The following is a 19048-nucleotide window of genomic DNA, read 5'->3' as shown; positions in this document are numbered from 1 at the left end:
AAATGCACTAAGTGTGTCGTGCATTTTAAACCCTTCTCGGCTAAAGGTACTCATATGTATATTTAAGTATCCTAGCCCTAGATTATTAGTCTGTCCTGCAGCTCGACACCATTTCTTTCCCTTGCACACACTAGTTCTCCATAAATATTTTAGTTGACTCTAGGAGCACCACGCGCTAGACGGACGCACTCACAGGGTTTGAACATACGTGTTACTATATCTTTTTATATCGGTCATCAATCGACCCACTCCACTTCAATAATATTTAATCCAATGTGCAACTCACTGCGTTAGAGCGAATACGGCGGACACTGCCCGGTCTATAAACCAATGGCTGAATGCTAATCACTGATGTCGTCGGTTCGAATCTCACCGCAACACTGTGATCGAACTATATTTTGAACACCACGCGCCTCTCTGACACGCAATCCGAATTTTTTAAAAAAATTTCACATCCAGCTCATTACAGGCTGTATTAGAAGCATGATCAATATCTGGCTTGCACCGCACTGTCACTCACTAGATGTTATCATTAACTATTACATATCACTGTTCGATGAGGAATTTCCACAATGTAAAACACTAACTGCTCACTCACGAAAAGACCTGTCGATTACACCGACGGCACAGAATATACTGGGTACCCTGGTCTCTTGCCTCTCGCCTATATGGTGGAACGAATTATTTCTGGAGGGGGAATCAGTCCACGCCCCCTTGTCACACCTCACTCCGCTGGCAGGTGTATTTACACTTTGAATTTAGTATCAAATTAAAGCTTGTACATTCCCCTTTCCGTGGATCATTTTTCATTGCGAATTTTTCACGGGCTCGCCTGTAATTATGAAAGCGTCAGTACCAATTTAAAGTAGGTGGAGCTTGACTCCTGGGATTTTTTAGTTTTCCTGGTCCTGTCAGAGCCGGGCATCTGGTCTTTCTCACTTCAAGATATTCGCTACCTGCGCAGTTCTCGTTAATCTTATCATGTAGAATGGTTCTCTACATGATAAATCCTCATAAAATCCCCTCATTTATTGAAGCTGTGACTCGAAATTATCTATCAAGCATTTCCGAGTTATCAATATTGATAGCCTCGTAACAGTTGAAAGCGATACATTGGTACCACCAGATATTTAGGGGAATACGTGGGGTGATATCGTCTAGAATGTTGGGACGACTTCCTGGAGGCTGCTTCGTGACCTCACCTCTCAGTCATGTGACATCCCGCTTGCTCCAGCTCCCTCGCTCAGAGAGAGAAAGAATTCCACTTACGGGCGCCTGTACTCCCTGTTTTCTCAATTACGCGCAACGAGAGGAGAGGCGCGTGACTCTACGGGGGGCGGCTCGCATCCCGGAACCGACAAGATTATCCCCGTTCGGCGGCTATTTGACGTAGAACCGCGCGGAAAACGGCATATTCTTTCTACAGGATGTCTCCATATACGTATGACGAGGTCATGAACGGTCACACTACGAATTGATTCTTTTTTTCACATTACGCGTGCATACGTCCAGAAGACGCAGTGAAATGGTGTGTATAGCTGCAATGCACTGTTGTACTTAGAATTGTTTCTAATACATTAGGCATGCTGAATAGGTTCTGAAGCCGCAATGGAGGGATGTGTACAACTGCAACACAGTGAGGTACTGTACTTAGAATTGCTTCTTACACATTTTGCATGCGGAATACGTCCTGAAGTCGCAGCGACGTGATGTGTGCAGCTGCGGTGCAGTGATGTATAGTTCTTGCGATTTCCTCGTTAACGACCGGCACGCTTTGGAAGCCTAGCTGGCCGGCTGTGTTTACATTCCTTGGACGCGGAGTGCCAGAATTTCCTCAACTCCAGACAGAGCGTTGTGAACTCTTAACTTTTAACTAAATAGCCACTCAAAGCGAACAGTGGGACTGGACAGAAGACCCGAGAAGCGAGCCGGCTTCAGAATCGGCATGATTTTAAAGCACTCCACGTGGACTGTCACTGACAAAGTAAGCATGCTATTGGTCAAAAACCATCTGGTATTGGTCCCAGCAGAGGAGTCCCCCTGTGGCTTGGGGAGGTAGAATAACATCCACGACTAAAAGAGGCCCCCAGGTGGTCTCAACTTGGAAGTGTGGGTTGGTGACCACGGTGCCCTGTGCTGAGTCCCGGCATTGCTTCCAGTTACTTGTGCCTGGCTCCTCACTTTCATCTGTTCTATACGACCTCCCTTGATCAACTCTTGTTCTTTTCTGACCCCGACAATATTAGGTATCAAGGCCTTTCATTTTCACGCCGTTCGTGGCCCTTGTCTTTCTTTGGCCAATATCTTCATTTTTCAGTGTCTGATCCTTTCCATTTTTCCCTCTGATTAGTGTTCATAGAGGATGGTTGCCTGGTTGTACTTCCATTTACAATAGTAACAACCACCACCACCACCACCACCACCACCACCGTAGAGGCGATTGTAGACAGTCGTAAATCTGGTTACTGTCGGGTGGTGGTCCCGCTTAACGATTGAGTCGCCGGTCGTTAACGAGGAAATTGAGAAAACTATACTTAGTATTGCTTCTCACACGTTACAGTTATGCATATTGCCTGAAGTATAGTGCGGCGGGTGGTATAAGCCGGTGGTCAAGCGAAGCTCTATTTCAAGTTCCTCCCTTGGACATACCATTTGCTATTTTTTTTAACTGCGGACTACCTTCCGTAAGATTATTTGTAGGCTACTTATCTCCCGAGCATCCTGTACGTTGCTGATTTTCATGGGATTCGTTGCCAACGCAACTGACTTCCCTTGTGAGTGTAACTGAGTATGCTAGCGAATCCACCTGGCTGTCTCACGCCTTGTATGTTTGTAAATTATGAACTTTATACATCCTGATACATTTTCCAAACGAGGACTCCAGCATGTAACATGAACTCTGTCGAAATGTTAGCCGGAGTCATAAAGAAGATTTCATTTACATGTACTGTATATGTCATCAGACGCATAATTACCACTAACATTCTTACCTGGAAAGTTTACTTGAAGTAATTTCTTTATTATATTGAGCTGGCCTTCGTACGTGAATTTGTACAAGTACACTGGAGCTTTTGCAAGCTGAGCCATCTTCTTCACTGTGGTATGGATCCCCTCGTTGAAGATCAGATCAGAATGCAACTGGAAGAACAGAGCAAATTACAAACGAATATGCATACATACATGTTCATTATAGAGTGGCATTCTTTTCAGCGTTCAGTCTGCAAGCTTCTGCGAATGAACTAAACTCCTCTACAATCCTCTATGTGGTGGCTAATGGGTATCTATAAGAATGAGGGCCTAGGAAACATAAAGAAAATTGCATGACGAGGCACATTTGTTGAGAGTATTTAGGGAAACAAAATCCCTTAGGATCAAACACCTGGGCAGTGATTGTAAATCAATAATAGAAAGAGAAAAATAATTTTATAAGATTATAAAATTATTAAACAAAAATTGGATCGCACCGGGTAGGACAGCAACATTTTTCGAGATAATAAAATTTATATGTAAAAGAGATTCAAAGAAAGCAAACAAGCACAAAGTCAACTTTTAGTATTATGGTCGTATTGTTGTTGTCATTTTCATTAAGGGAACTATGTGTTAACTGCATGTGAACTTGCTTAGGTTACAACAGATTAAATGTTCCTTCCTCAGCTTGTGGAGTTCCGTGGCTGTAGGCTGAGAGCATTCATTCATTCATCCATTCATTCATTCATTCATTCATTTGTTCATTCATAATGTCTGTTGTAAGCTAAGTCTAACTCTGTTCAGACTCGTGACACAAAAATAAGGACTCCTATTTTTGTAAATAAATACATAGACCTGTTTATTTCTATAATGGTTTACATCATTTTACAGCTACTTTTCTACATAATCGCCATTTCGGTCGATGCATTCTTGTAGATGCTGTGACAGTTTTTGTATGCCCATGTCGTACCAGCTCGCTGCCATGCTGTTCAGGAAGTTGTGAGCGGCGCTTCGGGAAACCTCAGGAACCAAAGTGCAGAGAGCATCCAGGGTGATCCGCCGATTTCATGCATGATTTGCTCAACCTTCACGACTGTCTCGGATGAAATTGACGGTCTCCCGCTCCTTTGTTCGTTCGTCGTGAATTTCTGTCCGACCGGCTGCAAACTCTCTACATCACTTACGAACATTTCTGATATCCATGCACGACTCACCATACACGTCCGTCAATTGGCGATGGATTTCAATCGGTTCAGTACCTTTTGCGTTCAAAAACCGAATAACTGTGCGCACTTCGCAGTTGGCGGTAACATCCAACGGGAGCTCCATTCTCAACGGCTGCCAAGCCAAGACTGAGTGCCTCAGCGCGGCGTGCGCATGTTTGTATGCGAACGCGGGAAACACTCTTCACAATATTGTGACCAACAGCCACACGAACAGAGTTCTGTATTTATAAAAAAATAGGAGACCTTATTTTTGGGATTACCCTCGTAAATACTTGCACTAACACAAATGAATAGGGGTAAGTTTTATGTTGTCTTAGACTATATAACAATATTAACGTCTAGGACAAAAATGAAAATCTTAGAAAGTACAATTTAGAGATCGGGTGTATTTAGTGAGTAGGCGTAATTGTAATATTTAAGGTAGTATTAGATAAATTAATTGTAACAAAACCATGCATGTATCAAAATAATTTGGATTTCAATAAATGGCTACTCTCTCCACAGTTCCTGGAGATCCGGAACTAGGGGATGGGAGTATTCTATTCTGTTCTATTCGAGAAAATCGTCTGTTTTCAACTAGCTCTGTTGATTCGTTTAGTTCCACAGTTATTTCATTTAATCATTTAAAACTGAGTCTAACCATCGTCGCCTTCTCTTTTTCTCTTACCCTTCGTACCTGAGCCCATTGTTCTTATAGGTAGCCCATCCTCCTCCACTCACCTCACATGATCCCCATCGCCGAAGCTGTTGTATGCTTACAGCTTCACTTTATTTCCTCATTTCGAATATCCTCCTGCCATTGTCCCCACCTGTTTGTACCAGCGATCATTCTCACTACTTTTAAGTCTATTCTAACTTATGAATAATTGATCCAGAGTCCACGCAGATGTCACTCCCGTAGAGCGAACTCGGTCTGAAAGCAGACTGATTTCAAGAAGGTTTCGTCCGAGAACTCATTTCTTTCTTACAGAATAATGTTAATAATAATAATAATAATAATAATAATAATAATAATAATAATAATAATAATAATAATAATAATAATAATAATAATAATAATCGTATGGCCTCAGCTACCGTGTGCAGACATTTCAATTTGACGCCATCTGGCTGTCTGCTCGTCAATTTCGACGTTCCGTTTTACTCTAGGCCTACTAGATGGCTGACCGTGTAAACCGAAACTCTCTTGGGCGTCTATGGCTGAGATTTAATAAATTTTGTCGGGTAAACACCAAATGTGTCACCAGAGATCTTTTACATGCCGACATCGTACGACATGGAGTGTCGAATGGACTTTTTTCCGCCCTTCAAAAATCCGACTACCTCTGCCGGGTTTGAACCAGCTATCTTGGGATCCGGAGGCCGACACTCTACCGCTGATAGCTAACTGCATTACCTTTGCTGCACTTTAATTTAATTTAACTTACGAGGAGACCTTGACAACGTGTCCCCACCGTTTTGATCTGTTTTCAGTACAGGATGAAGGCGATGGCCAGGAATTCAACCGATTCAAATTACAAGACACAGCTCCCAACTACGAGAACACGAGAAAATGTAATTTGGATATTTTGAGAGTGTCACGATATCTCTTTAATATGTTCGTAGAACCTGCAGTTAGAGAAATGAAAGAGCATACTAACGGGATGAATTTTAAGGTATTCAGGTGTACAGTATCCTGTTCGCAGATGCTATTGGTATCTTAGCTAATTCTGGAAAGGATATACATAAGATGATAAAAACATTCAACAAATCCTTAGAAAAATTTAAACTAAAAATAAATACGGTATAAAGAAAACAAAATCCACGTGAATAGACAAAGCAAGCCTACAGCTAGAAAAACTTAAAATTAAATAACACCGATAGAACAATCAGAGGATTCTCCTATTTGATTTGTGTAATTACTTCTGATAACACGTCTCTTTCGGAAACCAAGAAAAGAATAGTGGTAGCAAAATAAGCCTTCGGAAATAAGGAAACTTATTGCTAAAGAACCGTCTCAGGTTGAAGACCAGAAAATCATTTCTCAAGACCTTTGTTTGGAGTGTGCTACTGTACGGATGTGAAACCTGGACGTTATGGTAACAGGAAGAAACAAAACTTCAAGCTGGAGAAATGAGGTTTTGGAGAAAAACTTCAGAAATAAATTGGATGGATAAAAACAAATTATCTTGTTTTAAAAACATAAATGAGGATCGATGGTTATTAAATACGACGAACCATCAACAAATCAAACCATCATCGAAGGTAAAATATAGGGAAAGAGACCCAGGATGTCATACATCAGGAACTCCATCGGTGAAATGGCATGTGGTTCATATAGCAACATGAAGAGTCTAGCAGAAGATCGTCAGATGTGGCTACAGCGATAAGGCATTACCTTTAGTATATGATGATGATGATGATGATGATGATGATGATAGTGATTCATAAGACCTACAAACGAACCATTCCTACAGCGAACGTGCAGTCCAACGAATAAGCTCGTGATCTACTAATCCAGTCTCGACTTCGTAGTGCTTTTGTTTATTGCTGAGTCAGGTAGTAATCTGTACTGCAGTAGCAACACGAACGACTTTACAGTGATACTGCATGGTGGGATGATTCTGGCGCATGATAAATATTTCTCTCTAACTATAGTTACGCGAGATAAAATGAACCTTCCTGCATGATGAGACGCTGGAGAAACATCTATGTAAGTAAGCGGGTCCGACTCGTTGGCTGAATGGTCAGCGTACTGGTCTTCGGTTCAGAGGATCCCGGGTTCGATTCCCGGCCGGGTCGGGGATTTTAACCTTCATTGGTTAATTCCAGTGGCCCGGGGGCTGGATGTTTGTGCTGTCCCCAATATCCCTGCAACTCACACACACCACACATAACACTATCCACCACAATAACACGCAGTTACCTACACATGGCAGATGCCGCCCACCCTCATCGGAGGGTCTGCCTTACAAGGGATTCACTCGGCTAGAAATAGCCACACGAAATTTAAAAAATTAAAAGTGGGTATTATTTATTTTTCATAATGTTGGCAGCACTTTAGAAGGAAGAAATGTTTGAACGTCCTCCAGATCAGGAGGGAGTTCAGTATTTGCGCTAAAATCACATGTAATAATAGCGTGATACTGCATGGTTGTGCCGCTAAGAAAAAAACATACTCTTGCTGGTAAGTCTTCCGCTTAAATCCAAGCGCGGTTTGGTGTTTGGTTCAGATTCGTCCCATTATGCAGTGCAGTCTGGTCATGCAGCGGTGTGATAAGGGAGGAGCATAGACTCAATCATGGCATATTATCAAATCATAATGAGAACTAAGAAACTGCACATCAAAACTCTTCTACCATTTCTGAGATGTCACAATTGTGAATGCCTGAATTTTGTATCGACAAGTTAGTGGCCGGCTGGGTATTCAAAATATCATGACACTGGCATCATTCCGAGAAGATTTAGCACTTTCATTCTATCAAGTGGGGCTGTCAATTACCCCAAAACGAAGACGGCCGAGTTCTTAAGTTGAAGAACTCATAAAGAAGGCCCCAGGAGCAGTTTGCCGTCCACAACCAATCCGTTGCACAGTGAGTAATTTCTAACATCCAGCCGGCCAAATATAATATTTTCATTTAGTCGTGTTTATATAAAATTCTTGGGTACAGTAATTAAGTGTTGAAAGGTCCGGTTGTCTGGTTACCTTATCTCACCGAAGGCTTAAAGTGGCTCTTCTCTGTTAGGGGATAATATTCTAGAGAGGCGAGAGCACATTTTTTTTTTATGTGAGGGCTCAGTAAGGAGGTCAGAACTAAATATTTCTTTAGCGTACAGTATGAACATATTAGATGAAGGTATGTTTTTTATAGAGTATGTAGCATTTGCTGAAAATGGCTATATTATTGTCCGCAATGTGTGCTTAAAAGTCAGGTACAGGGTGTCCAAGCGCTATCTAATTATACAAATTTGAGCTGACTTTCAAAAGGGGTTGCCTTCGATTTCTGTAACGAAAGTTTTTGAAAGAGTTATCTATACTTTAGTGAATAGAAAACTGTGACTTTTTGCTACGACCAGGAGTGATCATGAGAGTAATTAATTTTTTTCAAAAGCCATGTACAATGTAACCCGGAGGTCGGTTTTCGAACTGTGGAGGAACAACAGGGAATATAAGCGGAACTATGATATTGCGAATGTTGTAATTGAACATTTAGGCCTTGCCGATTGTTCCGAGCATATATCCAAGTTAATAAGGAAATCGGTTAGAATTTTGTGTGCTAAAATTCGATCACTCTGGACAAAATATAGTAGAAAAAGGGACAAATTCCTGAAGTACAACAAAAGTTGGTTGGACCAGAAAGTGAGCCTTGCAGAAGGGCGTGCATCACAACAATGACAGGATGAGTCTGTCAGTACCAGCACTCGAGGACGTCCGCATAAACCGTTTGCAGATCTGGGGGAACGGTCTAAGAGAAGCAAAGCTAGATCACTTCTTGAAGAAAAATTACAAGAAGAGATAGCTTCTGCCATTTAGATGAGTCTTCAAGCTTCGTGAAAAAAAGGATGCCGCTGATATTGGTGAACTTTCATTTTTCTCACCTCAACGTGCGACAGAAATGAAAAGGTCACGCAATTTACTTTTGCACAACAACCGATAGTGTCACCTGATCAGACTCTCGCTATGATAATTGATTTGCAATTGTCATCTAATCAGTACATGGAACTGAGAGAAAATGCTAAAACATATAGCTGTAACTTGTACCCTCTATATTATCTAGTGAGAAAAAGTAAAGACGAATATTACCCCAGTGATATTTTAATCAATGATTCATCTGCAGAGCTGGCCACCCTACCGCACGTAAACTCCGGCTCAGGCACACCTCTGCGGAGGTTCGGACCTGCCTTCGGGCAGAATACACCCTTACCATCTGCAGAGGTCAGATTATGAGCGATTCTTGACCATACAGTACGCCGAATTTGACAAATACAAGGGAATATGCTGAATTCAGCATATCATGAATGCAAATCTATATATATAAAATAAGAGTTTTGTCTGTACATTGTTCAGAATTTAAAAAAGGATGGTATTTCTGTGTAAGAAACATGTTATGGGACAAAGATGTGCCAACGGAAGCAAAGGATACTATGTACAAGATGTATTACGTACCCATAACAACTTACGGAGCAGAAACTTGGACAATGACAAAGAAGGATGAGAGTCGAATACAGGCAGCCGAAATGAAGTTCTTGAGGAGTATGATACAGAAGAGTAGAAGAGACAAAATAAGGAATGAGAAAATCCGGAAAGAAATTGGAGTGGAAAAAATTAATGATAGAATAGAGAAGAGCCGACTAAGATGGTTTGGGCACATAAAGCGAATGAGCGACGAAAGAATGCCAAAAAAGGTGATGGAAATGCAAATCCAAGGAAGGAGAGGCCGTGGACGATCACGATTGAGATGGAAGGATACCATCCAACGCAGCATTATACAGTAGAAAGAAACCTGGACTGGGACACAGTGTCGGAGGAGGAGTGGTGGAAAGACCGAAGAAAGTGGAGAGGGACCATATTTGCCCCTACCCGGCTACAGCTGGATAAAGGGAAATGATGATGATGATGATGATGATGGTATTTCTGTATCAGTCGTTCCCACAGTAACAAGGAAATGCACTTTTTACTTTTCCGTAATTTCTGTCTGTCTGTCTATCTGTCTATCTGTATGTATGTATGCATATATGTATGTATGCATATATGTATGTATGCATATATGTATGTATGTATGTATGTATGTATGTATGTATGTACCTGAATCACGAGAAAACTGCTGGAGAGAATTTAATGAAATGGTAATTTAGGGGGAGGACTAAAATTTAATTCTCAAATATGTATGTTATTGATGGTCGTATCTTAATGAAAATCGGTATACAAAGTCGGGAAGTAACTCTCTATAATCTAAGCCATCAATAATTTTACTCACGCTGAGTGAAATGGTAGTTTAGGGGAACGCGTAAAATGTAGTTCTCAAATATTTGTTATTAATGGTCGTATCTTAACGAAAATCGGTAGGGGAAGTCGGGGAATAAGTCGCTACAATCTAGACAATAAATAATTGTATTCACGCTGAGAAAAATGATAGTTTAGGGGAAGGCCTACAATGGAATTCTCAAATATTTATGGTATTAATGGTCCTATCTTAATGAAAATCGGTGTGCAAAGTCGGGGAATAAGTCGCTGTAATCTAGGTCATAAATAATTTTATTCACGCTGAATGAAATGGTCGTTTAGGGGAAGGCCTGAAATTTAATTCCCAAATAATTATGTTATTAGTGGTCGAATCGATAAATACTACATAACGAAAGTTATATAGTATTATGTTTCCAATCATTTATGTCTTATACATACCAGCTATGATAAGAGATATTCATGAATTTGGATTTTTGTTACTAAGTCCTTATCAGCGCTGAGTCACGAGAAACTGGGTGAACAGGATTTAATGAAAATCGGTATGTAAAGTCGGAGAATAAGGAACTACAGTCTACACTATAAATAATTTTATAAGAAGCCCTAATATCACAGTGTCTAAAGAAAACTAAATGTGAAGGCATACAATATAGAAAGCTCATAAAATTGATCAACAATAACATTACATTGACCATTGTTTGTTGTGATGTGCTTTGTTTTCTGTTGCCACTCATCTCCGATAGATAGGATTACTGCTCCGCACTGATAATTTTTTTAAAACTTTGCCTTACGTCGCACCGACACAGTTAGGTCGTATGGCGACGATGTGATAGGAAAGGGCTATGCATGTGAAGGAAGCGGCATTGGCCTTAATTAAGGTATAGCCCCAGCATTTGCCTGGTGTGAAGATGGGAAACCACGGAATAACATCTTCAGGGTTGCCTACAGTGGGGTTCGAATCCACTATCTCCCGGATGCAAGCTCACAGCTGCGCGCCCTAACCACACGGCCAACTCGCCCGGTCGTACCGAGTGTAACAGTCTGCCTAAATATTGGCGGGAAGTAGCTGGGGAGTTAGGTAACTTTCTTATTTAGCATGCCATTCCTCTGTTTCATAAATTTTCCGATACTACTGGTACGTAACACACTGGTTCATCATAGCATTCGAACTATTTAATGCCTACTCTGAGGCACTGATTGGAATGAGAAGCGTGCATATTTAACGGAATAATGACAGAGAATTGCTCATGGCTGTCTGCGGCCTGGTCATTCCAGCTCTGGAACTTTGGACTGTTATTATTTGACTTTAAGTACATTTCAATACGGACCATAACATGAGATTTGTAACATGTAATCGTAGTACTGTTATATGATAACATTGCTTTTAATCGCTACATTCCTACTGACGTTTTTGTAATGACCTATGTTGACTTCAGTTAGAAAAACCACAAAGTCAGTCTTTCTGAGAATCCCGTAGCGAAGCACGGGTACATCAGTTATTATCAGTATAAACTTGTAACGAAGTAGGGCTGTGATGGCAGTTCAGGCTAAAGCCGCTGTAAACAAAGATTTTCAATGGATCGATCATTAAGTGACGAGTTTCTGATTTTCATTTCTTTTGTGCCCCCTCAGCTTTTGTTTAGCCACCCAAACACCGGAAACCAGGATACAATTTGGCATAATCCTTGACCTTTATCATCTCGTTACTGCAGGCCTATTAAATCAGAGTTCCAGAATGAAACAACCGACTTAATCCGGGACGAGGTGCAATGTATTAGCGCCAGAACTCTGTCGCAAAGAGCACTTTATACATGGCGCAGAGAGAGAAAAAAATGTATGCTAGAAAAATGCATTGGAAAGTTTTAAGAGACATACTTGCTTTAAAACTGTTCTGGACTGTAAGCTACTCCCTGTGACTTCTTTCTTACGTACAGCGTAGGCCTATTGCAAGGTAAATATATTCCAGCAGGATTTTTGAAATGGTAGTTCGAAAATTTTTTGAAACCAATATTGTCTGACATCGTGAGACAAAGGGGAGTATGATTGCTCTACATATGCAGTGCCGCTACCCTTTAAATCCAGCAATTAGAGTCTTAAAACGGTATTTTTTTTTTTTTTTTTTTGCTATTTGCTTTACGTCGCACCGACACAGATAGGTCTTACGGCGACAATGGGATAGGAAAGGCCTAGGAAGTGGAAGGAAGCGGCCGTGGCCTTAATTAAGGTACAGCTCCGGCATTTGCCGGGTGTGAAAATGGGAAACCACGGAAAACCATCTTCACGGCTGCCGACAGTGGGGTTCGAACCCACTATCTCCCGATTACTGGATACGGCATTAGGGCAATACTGATAATTAGGGGTCGGATGTTTATGACATGTCATATTTTATTTCTTTATATTCGTCTTCTTCTTTTTAATCGGTTTACCCTCCAGGGTTGGTTTTTCCCTCGGACTCAGCGAGGGATCCCACCTCTACCGCCTCAAGGGCAGTGTCCTGGAGCGTGAGGCATTGGGTCGGCGGATACAACTGGGGAGAATGACCAGTAGCTCGCCCAGGTGGCCTCTCTTGCTATACTGAACAGGGGCCTTGTGGGCGGGGGGGGGATGGGAAGATTGGAAGGGATAGACAAAGAAGAGGGAAGGAAGCGGCCGTGGCCTTAAGTTAGGTACCATCCCGGCATTTGCCTGGAGGAGAAGTGGGAAACCACGGAAAACCACTTCCAGGGTGGCTGAGGTGGGAATCGAATCCACTTCTACTCATTTGACCTCCCGAGGCTGAGTGGACCCCGTTCCAACCCTCGTACCAGTTTTCAAATTTAATTGAACCCGGGCCTCCAAGGGTGGCAGCTAATCGCACTAACCACTACAACACAGAGGCGGATTTCTTTATATTCTTTTCATAGAAAATACAAGTTAAGCATAATGTTATTTATGGTGACAAAAATTATGCGATTTTTACTGGTAATATAAAGTCATACTGTATTTTCGCTGTTTTAACGTTTTTTGTCATTTTCCGGTAATTTTTCATATTGTGGTCATATTTCTCCCTGAATTTTCGTTTTTTGTCATATTTTTATCCTTTTACTCCACTTCGCATACCTGCTTTTATCCTTCTCAGAAACGGATTTTTCACATCTCCTAATTGTCGCGTATAATTTCTTACAAATATACCGGGTGGAACAGCTGCCCCTATTTTTTCCCGAATATATGCAACCAGCTAAGACGTAAATGCCTCTTAGTCCCATCCTGCGCAACACCTTACAGCAATGTTATGTGCAGTTAACCCGATGTAGACTTCTCCGCACAATGGAAAAATGGTACAAGAGGCAGTAAGTGAGGTCCATCTCAAAAACACTGTACCATTTTATGTAGAGCGGTGTCCAATACTCTACTAATTTTTACGAAATGTTACTATACTGTACAAACCATAAACACGCCTATAGCTGTCGGTAGAGAACTGCGCACCTGATTGGTCCAAGAGGCCATTTTCTTTTGATAGAAAGGGCGGTCGTGGTATCATAGAAAACGTGATAGGGTAAGACCAATTACAGACATGTCAATGCACCACCATTTTGTACAGTCTCATCACATCGAAATTGATAGAAACGTGTTTTGCACTGTAGTTTATAATCTGTGGCACGCAAATGCTGTACAGCAGATGTGATAGCTTACGCCATGTAATTACTACCGTTAGAGCGATAAAAAACGGCATAAAACGGGACCATAAGGCTGTAACTCATCAGTAACTTGTCGAAGCGGGAACTTCCGCTCTCCTCGTGAATACAGAGTTACAAGGATGGCGATTGTACGTTGCAAATAGCTGCGCGGAATTACGTATGGAAGACGTACCTCGATAGGTTACTTGAAGCAGGAAGGGTTCCAACCATGCATTTTTTAATGTCATTTCGTATTCGGCTAGGCATCGTTTACGAAGACCTTTCTGAAATCTCCGATATTCTTCTACGGAAGTTATAATAAACAGGTAACATAAATATCGCTACATACGCACCGATTGTGAATACCACCTGAAACATAACGCTGGACTCATTCAACCAAGTAACGCGTAGAAAATGGTTGCAACTATCTGGGCGTAAGAGAGACGCAATTCTTTAGTTCACTGTGGTGTTTGCACATTCGAGTTCAGAACTTTTAACATCAACGATCAGTATCGAAGCGATAGCCTAGGTAATTCCATTAGTACAGAGCTACGAGACCAATTCTTTGTCGCCTGAAGTAGCTATATGGCATCAATCGCAGCGAGCATACGATATGTTAGCAGGCATTTAGAGTTCGAATCTAGTTACGAGCTCTTCAATTTTATTTTTATATTATACTTGTAAGGCCATTCGTAATAAATATTTAACGTTCTTAAGTCTCAAAAGTAATTTGCCACCTTTACAAAGAAAGCATACATACGAAAGGAATAATAACATGCGACTTCCATATGGCAAACGACTACAGGGAATGAAGCACAGTGCACGTGTTGTCAACATTCTGACCCACCCATTCAACCAAGCAACTGCGCACGTTCGACTCGAAGACCAACTGACAGCGGTCTACACTTCATACGTAGGGCACATGAAACAGCATATCGTAATCCTAGCAGCAACGTGTGAGCACGTACTGTACGGTTAGCACGAAAGCAAACATTATGTATTCACGGGATGATTATGTGAATATGGTACTACTTTATGGAGAAGCAAGGCAAAATGCACGGGAAGCCAGACGCTTGTATCAAGAACGATTTCCTGGACGAAGGCTACCAATTGCAGATACATTTCGACATGTTGAAAGATGGTTGCGTGCAACGGGGTCATTTCATACATTACCCCCCGTTCGGGATGCTCCAGTGACGTCTGGAAATAACGACGAAGCTGTTCAAAATGCAATTGCATACAACCCGCACACAAGCTCACGGGCCATAGCAAATGAACTGAACATCAGTCGTGTATCTGTACTGCGAATATTGCACCGCCATAAATTCCACCCTTTCCATCAACAGCTGCACCAGGAACTTCACGGAGATGACTTTCCAAAACGGATAGAATTTTCACAATGGATATTACAAAGAGTTGAAGCTGATGCGAATTTCTTAATGGACATTCTCTTTAGTGATGAATCCAGATTTCACAACAACGGAACTGTTAATCGTCACAACTTCCATTACTGGAGCGTTGAAAATCCTCACTGGATCAGGGGAGCTCGATTTCAGGTACAATGGGGCGTCAACGTGTGGTGCGGGATACTAGGTGACAAGATAATTGGACCATATTTCTTCGAAGGAAACCTCACGGGACGACGCTATCTAGAGTTTCTTCGTGAGTACCTCACACTCTTATTGGAGGATGTGCCCCTTATGACACGGTTACGGATGTGATTCCAGCAGGATGGAGCTCCCCCACACTGGTCGTTGGCAGTACGGAACCACTTGCATAGGACATATCCTGGACGATGGATTGGACGAGGGGGTCCGGTCACATGGCCGGCTAGATCACCTGACCTTACTCCACTCGACTTTTTCCTCTGGGGTTATTTCAAGGAAAGAGTCAATGAGCAGGAGCCTGAGAGCCCGAATCATTTACGGCGGCTCATCACGGAAGCCTGCCGGCAGATTCTACCACATATCTTGCAGCAAGCAAGAATGTCTCTCCTCCACCGTGCTCAGATGTGCATTAACGAAGCAGGTGGTCATTTTGAACATTTGCTTCATTAATCGAATGGCCCATCGCACCGCTGTCGGTACAATCTCACTTTATTGCAAATAGCTCTTTTAAGAGCTCCTTAAAAAACAAACATAGCTGAGTACCTGCAATATGAGAACTGATCATGATTTAGATTTGTCGTCAACAACACGACTCTCACGAACATCAACAACGCAATAAAAATATTCGTCGTACACAGGACTCGAACCGCCTACTAACGAACACCGGTACTCTCCTCTAACTTTTACCAAGCTCGGCTATCACGGGTTGGCGTTTAGCGCAGTTGTGTTGCTGCTACTTCTAGTCATTCACCAATAACATTCTCTGTACAGGACGTTTCTGCGACACATAATTTTCACGATTCTTTACCATCAATCGGTATTTTATCATTAATGCTGATTTGCTTGACACGAATAAACGAATTATGGAAAGCGTTGTAAGAGCAGACATTGTAGTGAGTAGTCAAGGTCAATATTTTTAGGTTCGACTATAATCTGCGGGTTGCATAAAACTGCGTGAATAGGGGCAGCTGTACCACCCGGTATATTTATGTGAATTAGGAGGGCAGGCTGTCTAGAAAGAGACAAATGCGTACAAAGCGACAGAATAGTGACCCTGAATTGAATTCTAATGATTTGAAGTATTTCAAACATGGCTCAATAATATCCTGCGATGTTGAACAGTCTTTTTTTTTTCCTTTACAAGTCAATGTTGCGTGAAAATAAAAGATAGTTTCTATTTGAAAAGTTTAAAATCTATGTAATTGGCTGTTGTAATTCTTTCTGATCCCATCAAAATGTGACATTTATTCCATTCTGTGCAGAGTCGAGAGTTACCTCTCGATTGAGTAATTAAATAAATTCAAAATATAGAAATAAAATTAATATTTTACTTATTTATTATTATTGAATGTTCTAGACTTTAACAGTATATTTTCAATATAATGTAAACTTAAACAGCTGCAAGATTTTGAGGTTTTCAAAAATGTGACCAAAATACTTTTAAGTCTTATTTATTGTCATATTTTAATACATTTTAGGCCATAAATTCTTGCATATTTCTAACACTTTTAGGTCATAAACATCCAGGCCCTACTGATAACGGAATTTGAAAGAGGACGAATTGGGGGATTTTTTAGGTTAAAATTGAAAATTCTATTTTTGGTCAAAAATTCCAACCAGTCACGATCCCCTTTAAGTACTCACGGCAACCAGTAAATACTGCGGGAAAATTTTAAGATACAATGATGTAAGAAAAGTACGTTTTATATAAAGACCGAGAAGAACTCTCGTTTTCAGACATATGAACTACACTACCTAAACTGGAAATGACAGTACAATGAACGTCTGGGACAGCAAAGTTTAAAATGAGCACACTGAACTGAGTTTGGATGTGATGATAACGCTTCCCATTTCCACCATGTTCTGAATAAGTAAATGTTGCAAAGTCTGGTCATACTTTGCCCGAAGCAAAATTAAAAAGAGGTGAAGTCTACTCACATCAATATACCCAGGCAATGTATCTTTCGTTATAGGTTTGTTGTTCAGGTAGAATTGCCTCACTTTACGGACGACCTCATCTGTCTTCTTATAGTTTTTAGGCAGACGAATTTCAGCTAGAACAATCCTTGCTAATATTTTCTCGAGTTTTTCGACCATTTCTGGATTGTTCAAATCGTTAACTGAAACAAAAATATGTTGTTAGTTTCGGCAGCACAAAAGAAGAAATAAAGGTAACAATATACAATTGAAAAAATAATATTTACAAAACAAGTAGGATTTTTTTTTGCTAGTTGCCTTACGTCGCACCGACGCAGATAGGTCTTATGGCGACGATGGGACAGGAAAGGGCTAGGAGTGGGAAGGAAGCGGCCGTGGCCTTAATTAAGGTACGGCCCCAGCATTTGCCTGGTGTGAAAATGGGAAACCACGGAAAACCATTTTCAGGGCTGCCGACAGTGGGGTTCGAACCTACTATCTCCCGAATACTGGATACTGGCCGCACTTAAGCGACTGCAGCTATCGAGCTCGGTAGTTGGAAAATTATGCCAGAAAGCAACATTATTTGAAGACGACGTTAGACGTCCTCTTCAAATAGTTAATTAAAATTATTCTTCTCATCTCGCATTGGAAAGTATGTCAACTAAAGGGCCACGATCACAAGAAGTAGTTAACTTGTGGTCAGTTACTTACCACTCTCCTTCCAGTCAACAGCTGCGCTATCTATCGACGTGATGACCGCATTTAATGTTGCTTAAGTTCAGATGTACCGAATAAGTGGCTGTATGGTTTAGATCACGTAGCTACCAGCTTGCATTTGGGAGATAGTGGGTTCTAATCCCACTGTCTGAATATGGTTTTCCGTGGTTTCCCAATTTCACACCAGGCAAATGCTGGGGCTGTACCTTAATTAAGGCCACGGCAGCTTCCTACCTCTCCTAGCCCTTTCCTATCCCATCGTCGCCATAAGACCCACCTGTGTCGGCGCAACGTAAAGCAAATTTTAAAAAGAAAGAAAAAAGAAAAATACATGTATTGAAATTAGTGATGATCATGATTTATCTCATTATCTGAAGAGTGGATAATCACACAAAAAGGCGACGAAGCCCTCCTTCTCGGTTACGCCCGTCATGTATGGCACATCGTGGTAACGGCCCTCTTCGAGCAGTTCCATAGGACTGGCAGGGAGGAATCTCTCCACGCCTTCAGCCTCCACTTCCAGTGCTGGAGTGAAGGCTAAGGCCAACATTCCGTCTTTTTCCTGAAAAACATAACATAAATCGCGGATTATCAACCGTGCAAAACTGTAAAGCACTGTGTAAGGTCATTTAAAACATAGATAAGCAATGTAGGGAGATATTTCCGATTCTGTGTGGAGTCTGGCATTTAATGGAAGTAAAATATTGATAGAAAACGGATGGTCTCACGCTAAAGAGAACCAAATGGCATTTATATGTCTTCGAGAAATCTTTGGTACAATCTTACTACTTATTTACTTACAGTAAGAATATGAATTAAAACTTCACATGCCCTGATGAAGGCAATGCTATTTGGCAGAAACCTCGGCTTTGTTAAAAATATATATGTTAGTGACTTTAATCCAGTTAGCACATTTATTTCTTTATTTTAATACAATGAGCCACGAAAACCTACGTTCATTAAAAATATGACTTTTTTCATGCAACATATTTGTAGAACATTTTATTATTATTA

The 19048-nt window shown here is 41.2% G+C and overlaps 1 protein-coding gene across 2 annotated transcripts in view; it reads right to left on the bottom strand.

Annotated features, from left to right (window-relative positions):
* LOC136877305 (juvenile hormone esterase) overlaps positions 1–19048 on the bottom strand; it is a 92386-nt gene that overhangs the window by 31902 nt on the left and 41436 nt on the right. For both annotated transcript variants that reach the window (XM_067151237.2, XM_067151238.2), the window contains 3 exons: positions 18425–18596; positions 17336–17517; positions 2991–3138 (listed from right to left, as the gene is read on the bottom strand). In XM_067151237.2, the coding sequence (XP_067007338.2) occupies positions 2991–3138; positions 17336–17517; positions 18425–18596 (502 nt within the window). The remainder of the gene's footprint in view (positions 1–2990; positions 3139–17335; positions 17518–18424; positions 18597–19048) is intronic.

The sequence above is a fragment of the Anabrus simplex genome, chromosome 7, assembly GCF_040414725.1.
Source record: "Anabrus simplex isolate iqAnaSimp1 chromosome 7, ASM4041472v1, whole genome shotgun sequence".
NCBI classification, from domain to species: Eukaryota; Metazoa; Arthropoda; class Insecta; order Orthoptera; family Tettigoniidae; genus Anabrus; species Anabrus simplex.
Note: the sequence above shows the minus strand (reverse complement) of the source record. Positions and strands in the feature narration are given on the sequence as shown.